Below are 7,242 nucleotides of genomic sequence, written 5' to 3'. Positions count from 1 at the left end.
TTGATCTTCTTCCTGGCTCTGTTCACCCCCTCCACTGACCTAGCCATTCTCCAAGACATCCTGGCAACCATGTCCGACCAAATAATGATCATCTGCGGGAACTCCTTCATCAATCGCCAAATATCAAATTTGATATCCCGCACGATGTCTATCATTGAGCGAATGCCCAAATCGTTCCCGCCAACATGTATCACCAGGACATCTGGAGGACCCTCTCTGTTTGCGTATCGCTGTACCTCTTGAACCAACCTTCCCCACAACATCCCCGGTATCCCCAAACCACTTTATATACACTTCCCGTCTGTCAAAACTTAGTTGCCTACCCTCAGGCCTAGCGTCTCCCCTCCGAGCCCCCCAACATACATAAGAATGGCCCATAACCCAGACCATTCTCGGTGCTGCACCTGAAATTAGAAGAAAACAAAACACTATTCTCAACATTGACTATACCAACTATAATACTTGTCCTAATCAGATAACTAAATGTATGCCCCACATAAACCAACAGAAAGCAACCCTGTCCCTTATAATTTTAGTGCCAGTTGTGGCCTAACATAAGATTGGAATCTGTTCGATTCCCACCGTCCGATCCTTTTTATCACCTCCACATCCAACCCCATCCTGGCCGCTTCCGTCGCGGCTCCAATCCTAAATGAGTGGGATGAAAAATCCTTCTCCTCCAGCCCCAGCCCCTGTAAACATTTTTTAAACACAGCTACAAACTGGAAACGTGACAACCAAGTACCCTTTTGATGCACTAGTAAGGGGCCTTGAAAATCCGGCCTAACCTTCAAGAATTCCCGGACCGTGCCCACCGGGCACTGGGGGGAACCATGAATAGGATAAATTCGCACCATCCTGCCTCTTCCCCCCTGATCCGTCTTCGACTTCCTCAAAAATATCGATACCCCCTCCTCATCAAGTTGCACCTCCTGTAACCTAATTCCCCCTTGCACTTTTTTGGAAGGACTAACTAGCTCCCCTATCCTAAACGCTCCAAAAAATGCCAACGCGAAAGCAACCTTAAACAAAACGACCTCGTATTCAGATGAGCAAACCACCCCCAACTTATCCACAATACCCCTCAATATCTCAAAAGTTACCGGTCTCCTCGAATCACGCTTAACCACCGCCCTCCTGTAACCCTTCAACGCTTGTCGTACCCAAAATTCCTTGGTGACGTCGGGCTGCCCTTGTAGTTTGAAAAGGAAAGCCAAACCGGCCAACTGCGTATTCATCCTTGACACGGACACGCCCTCGTCCAATTTCTGGACCACATAATACAGCAATAGAGAACTTACTCCTTGGCCTACCGGATCCTCCCCCAAAGCTTGTACAAATGATATCCATTCCTGCCATACCCTATTGTATGAGGCCCATGTATTCTCACTTACCGACCGCTTAATCCATCCCTCTATGATGCCAGCGCAATCTCCCACAGCCAGTCTGGACAAGGTATCCCTTGTTGCTCCGCGTCCGGCGCCAACTCCCGGAACCTGTCCCACTGGAAGCGAGACAGCGCATCAGCAATAACGTTTTCCACCCCCGGCAAATGCACAGCATGAATGAAAACATTCAGTTGTAGACATCTTAGGATTAAATGCTGCAGCAGTCTGATCACCGGCGGAGATGACGCCGTGACCCTGTTTATCACTTGCACCACCCCCATGTTATCCCCATGAAAGCGCACTTTCAGATCCCTGAATGATGCACCCCATAGTTCCACTGCCAGAACTACTGGAAACAATTCCAGTAGAACCAAGTTCTTCGTGAAGCCCTCTTCTATCCAAGCTTGTGGCCACGGACCCGCGCTCCATTTTCCCCGGAAAAAAGCACCAAAACCTGTTGATCCTGCGGCGTCGGTGAACAATTCCAAGTCAAAGTTACTGACTGGTCCTGACATCCACATTGCCCTGCCATTAAAGGATTCCAGGAAGGTATGCCATACCATCAGGTCCTCCCTGTGCGTTTTCCTCAATCTCACGAAATGTTTAGGCGATTTTATCCCGCTCGTGCTGGCCGCCAGCCGGCGACTGAACACTCTCCCCATCGGAAGTATGCGGCAAGCAAAGTTCAGCTTGCCCAACACCGATTGCAACCTACGCAGTTGTACCTTTTTAATTCCTATCAGCCCTGCCACTTCTTTTTTCAAATCCTCCAATTTGTCAGCAGGCAATCTGCATTCCATTGCATCCGAATCTAGCACGATACCCAAAAACGTGATGACCGCGCAGGGTCCCTCCGTTTTTTCGGCCGCCAGTGGAATGCCGAATCTGCCCGCTATATGCTGCAATGAAGCCAGCAACACCGCGCATACTCTAGAAGAGGCCGGGCCTATGCATAGAAAGTCATCCAAGTAGTGAATTATCGAATTCACCCCGGATACATCCCTTACCACCCATTCCACGAAGGAACTGAATTGTTCAAATATCGCGCACGACACTGAACAACCCATGGGTAAGCATTGATCGACATAAAAACCGCCGTTCCAGTGGCACCCGAGCAACCGGAAACTATCCGGGTGAACCGGCAACAGACGAAACGCTGATTCTATGTCTGCCTTAGCCATCAAGGCGCCTTTCCCATAGTGTCTCACCCACCGCACCGCAGCATCAAAGGACGTGTACGTCACTGAGCATGCATCTTGATCTATTGCGTCATTCACGGATCCCCCTTTCGGGAAGGATAAGTGGTGAATGAGCCTGAATTTGTTGGGTTCCTTTTTGGGCACCACGCCCAGCGGGGACACCACCAAATCAACTATGGGTATTACTGGGAAAGGGCCAACCATCCTCCCCAATGCCACTTCCTTCTGCAGTTTCTCCGAAACCACTTCAGGATGTTGCAGGGCAGACTTTAAATTCTTGGGCACCGGGGGAGTCACTGATAAACTACATGGAATCCTAAAACCCCGCGCAAAGCCCTCTTCCAATAACGATGCTGCCTCTCTGTCAGGATACTTACCGAGAAACGGCCGCATCCTTTCCACCATCACCGGAGTCCTCCCTTTTGTTCCCAGCCTCTCCCTGTCGGCCTTTTCCTTGTTTAAAGCATCTGGATGATGGATGTGTTCCCCCGCAGCCTGAGCACTCATGCTTATACTTACATGTTCCGCCAAACTTACAGGATCCTGAGTTATACTGCCAACAAACCCCTTTCTTGTTTCCAGCCGAATGTCCCTGGGTGAACGGTCCACCGGCTCCCCCCTGAAAAAACTGGTTTTGTGCCCTCGCCGTCGTCATCAAGCGCATCCATAGGCTGATGTCCTTATGGTCCCACCGTAGCTCTGGGCGAACCGCTCTCCTTTGCCTAAACTGTTCATCGTATCGCAACCATGCCGAACCTCCATATACTCTATACGCTTCCCCAATCGCATCCTGATAGCAGAAAAGCGCCGAACAGTGTTCCGGCTGCTTCTCCCCTATCACACTTGCCATGATCGCGAACGCTTGTAACCAATTCGTGAATGTCCTAGGTATCAGCCTATACCTTCTCTTTTCCTCATCTTCTTTTTTAGAGTCATCCGGCTTGACTCTATCAAGATTGAACTTCTCCAAGGGCAGCAATGAAAATATTTCCACATACTCACCCTTCCATAATTTCTCCCGCACTTCCTGTTTCAAGTGCGCTCCTAACGGCCCTTCGTAGCACACATACACCTCACAGCGAGCCGCGTCCGCCAGCCTAATGATGTCCTTCCTTGCCGCCGCCTCTCCTGTCGGCGCTGTGTTTTCCTTCCCCTGAGCAGCTCCACTCCCCGTAGCTTGCTGATCAGGTGACGTGACCACAGCCGCAACCGCTGTTGTCGGGTCCCCTCCAGCCCTTCCTAAATCCTTCCCCGTCTGCTGTGTCCATGCAGCTCTCGGGCCCTCCCCCGGCTTCTCTGCAGCCTCCAACCTCTGCACTAGTTCCTTAATTCCCGTTAAAAACCCCAGGAAACCCTGTGTTCCTGCACCTATGCCAGACCCCGCTATGCTGTTTTCTAAACCTACAATCCCCGATCTAACATCTGATGCATCATTTAAGCTAGACAGTGCATTGATCTGTGGTGGCTCACCTGGCTGCCTAGGTGTTGACCCATCAGCCGACCGTCTGCCCTCTTCTGGCCCCATCCTCCTGGGCAGGGGGGCCGCATCCTCCTCCGATCCGGATTCCTCCTCTCTTCCGCTCCGACCTGGCTCTTCCTCTGAAGCCGATGGAGGCCCGCCCTGGATGTGTACCGCGGCTGCCCCGTTGCTCGCCATCCTTCCCCTCCTCCGCGCAGCGAAACCTCCGGTGGACTTCCGGCTTGCCTTCCCAGGACCGGTGTGTGCTACCTCAGCCCTGCTAGCCTCTGCTCCGGTAGCTGTTAGTCCAGCCCTGTTTCTTTCTCCTCTCTGCCTGTCCCCTGCCGTGGAACTAGAAGGCCCGGGGATCCCTGCAGGCAGTGCAGCTGAAGCAATGGCGGCGCTCCCCGCCGTCATCCTGGGGGCGGGGCTTGCGCTCTCAGTACGTCTCCCGCTCCGAGGCCTAGCTGTGGCCGGATCCCAGTCACGTCTCTCTTCTCGTCCCGCCGGGGCCGCGCGCCCGCTGGCCCGCTCTCTCACTGCAGCACGTTTTGCCGGAGGGCCCCCCGGGAGTCTGGATGACAGACTACCCGAGTGCCGCTGCGCAGACGTCATGCGGTCCGGCGAGAACCGCTCAGGAGGCCGAGAGCGGCGCGCTCTAGTGCCGCTTCTCTCTCCTACACTTGCCTGCCTAGTTGAGCCCTGTAGCGCGGCTGCGATAGTCTCCTGCAGCCACTCGGCTCCCCTAACCGCTGCTTCCTCCCGCAACTGGGCCATTAGCCCCTCTAATTCAGCCATGATAGCCACACCACCTACCTGAGAACTTTCCTAAACTTTCTGTTGTCCCTCCCAGCGCAGAAACTCCTTTTAACTAGTCCCACCCCTGATCCTCCCTCCCCCTCGGCTCTAAACTCACCAATTAACTTTAACCCTTACACTGCTACCATTGTCATGTGCGCCCTTTGCATACATCATTGCATGCTGTTGCTCCAGGCTTTTCTTTATTAAAGGTAAGGGGGATGGGCGGATGTATGGGGGAATTAATTTCCTCTTTTAGTCTACCTAGATTCATTGCTGACACTGACAGTATGTAACCTCAACACCTGTGCCAGTATAGCATTCAAATTGACTGTTTTTGTGTGACTTATCTCCTGAGACAAGGCTACATATTGCTAGATAAGCAACCTTCAACACTGGTGCATTATTATTATACAGCATTTATATAGTGCCGGCAGTTTACACAGCACTTTATAACATTAAGGCAGACAGTACAATTACAATACAATTTAATACAGTAGGAATCAGAGGGTCCTGCTTGTTAGAGCTTACAATCATTCATTTAGCTTCAATAACAGTGGCAAGCCTGTCCCAGGATTCTTTGGGTGAGGTGATGACTGTTTTTAACAGAGATTAGCTGCTTTAGCCAGAAAAGACATGACAGTTTTCCTTTAGGAGCTGATGACAACCAATTCTGGAAACATAATGGTGAGAAATAAAAAACTTTGGAGGTAGAAGAGCTGCTCAGGAAAAGAAAAGGGTATATCGTTGTGGGTCATCAGCATTATTAGGTTAAACTTTTTTACACACCAAATAACACATTTAATGGCTAGTTACCACTTCTTCAGAAAGGCTCTACAGTATAAAAGGTGACAAGAAAATTAAAATGAATGTACTGGTAGATGGAATGTGATTTGAATAGTACACATGTAAAAATGTAGCACCTACCCAATATACAAATTGAATAAGAAGATAACTTAGATTGTTGACAGGTTAGGAATACATGTAAATAATGTACATAGAACACTAGCAATTAAATATATAATAAATATCGAATGGCATACAATTTTAAAGAGTAAAAAAAATACATACAGTATAAATGTACACAATACATAAATATAGAAAATGGACATTTTATTATACAGGGAATATGCCTGCTAGTAAAATATTATTAACTTAGTGTGTGTCCAAAACAACAAATTAAGAAGAGAGGTATATAGGATTGGCCATATAAATCTCATTTGGGATTCATATTCACACGGTTAAGATTATCTTCAACACAATTTAAAGATTTGCAAAACATGTAAAGTGAATTGGGTGACATAAACAAGAATGTATAGTTCCTAATGGGTAGTTTATGGTAAGTTCATTAAAAAATAATTTCAACAGAATCAGTTAATACATAAATGTGAGCACTTATTCAAATAGAGACAGGTTGCACTGCATACCTCTAAGGAGTAGTATCACGTACCGGGTGCTGGAGGCCAATGGAGAGAGGGCTTCCCTTGCAGCTATGTTCCGGACTCCCCTGGAGGTGGGACAACACAGCACAGGTCGCCTGCGGAGTTTCTTGCAGAAGGATTCAGGAAAACTGCAGATGTAATGAGCAGAGGCTGCAGGCAGATGGAGCCTGTGAGGTGTGGCAGGTCTGCAGAATCACAGTGTCAGAAGAATAGTCAGTACAGGGGGTCCCCAGGTTGCAAACAAGTTAGCGACTATAGGTTTGTTCTTAAGTTGAATCTGTTTGTAAGTCGGAACGGGTACATTTTTTAAGTGTAGCTCCAGCCAAAAAATCTATTTTTAAGCTTTTTGGATAACATAGGGAAGGGTTAACACCCCTGTAACATTTGTTTTGCTGTGTGTGCCCCTGTTCAGAAGATTTCACCTCACTTTCTGTCCCAATGACAATTGGATTTTGAAAATTTTGGGCTGTTGTAGAAACAAGCCTTGGTGATAAAGCATCAGCAGAGGTACCTTTTCCCCATAATAGCTCTTACAGGAGTGAATTTCCCTTCCTAGGGGTAGATTTCCTCTCACTTCCTGTTGTCTCCTTCCGTTTGTAAGAAGGAGTCGTTTGTAAGTCGGATGTTTGTAACTAGGGGACCCCCTGTACAAGCCAGGATCAGGAGCCAGGTGAACAACAGAGCAGACGAAGTCAGGTGGATAGTTGAGATCAAACACAGAAGCAGGCAGAGGGTATCCATAAGACAAGCCGGGGTCAAAGACTGGAGCAAGCAGGAGACAGGTCAGGAACAAGCCGGATCTGTAACTAAGGATCACAGGAGCAAGGGAACACAGGAACACAGGTTACAAGCTGATGATCAAAAAGCACTTCAGGCAAGGGCTGGCTTCCTTATAAAGGCCCAGGTGATGTGCTAGCGGAGACATTGGGTCCTAGAGCCCGTCTCCTGCCCTGACA

General features: G+C 49.0%; 1 protein-coding gene across 1 annotated transcript; it reads right to left on the bottom strand.

The window, feature by feature from the left end:
- Nucleotides 1-524: 524 nt before the first annotated feature.
- LOC141133909 (integrase/recombinase xerD homolog) lies at nt 525-4,244 on the bottom strand. Its single transcript, XM_073623526.1, has 2 exons — nt 4,058-4,244; nt 525-1,504 (listed from the first exon to the last, which is right to left on the bottom strand). Exons 1-2 carry the CDS (start codon nt 4,242-4,244, stop codon nt 525-527), a joined length of 1,167 nt encoding a protein of 388 aa, XP_073479627.1.
- Between the last annotated feature and the right edge of the window lie 2,998 nt (nt 4,245-7,242).

This window comes from Aquarana catesbeiana, linkage group LG03 (assembly GCF_042186555.1).
Source record: "Aquarana catesbeiana isolate 2022-GZ linkage group LG03, ASM4218655v1, whole genome shotgun sequence".
Classification (NCBI taxonomy): domain Eukaryota; kingdom Metazoa; phylum Chordata; class Amphibia; order Anura; family Ranidae; genus Aquarana; species Aquarana catesbeiana.
Note: the sequence above shows the minus strand (reverse complement) of the source record. Positions and strands in the feature narration are given on the sequence as shown.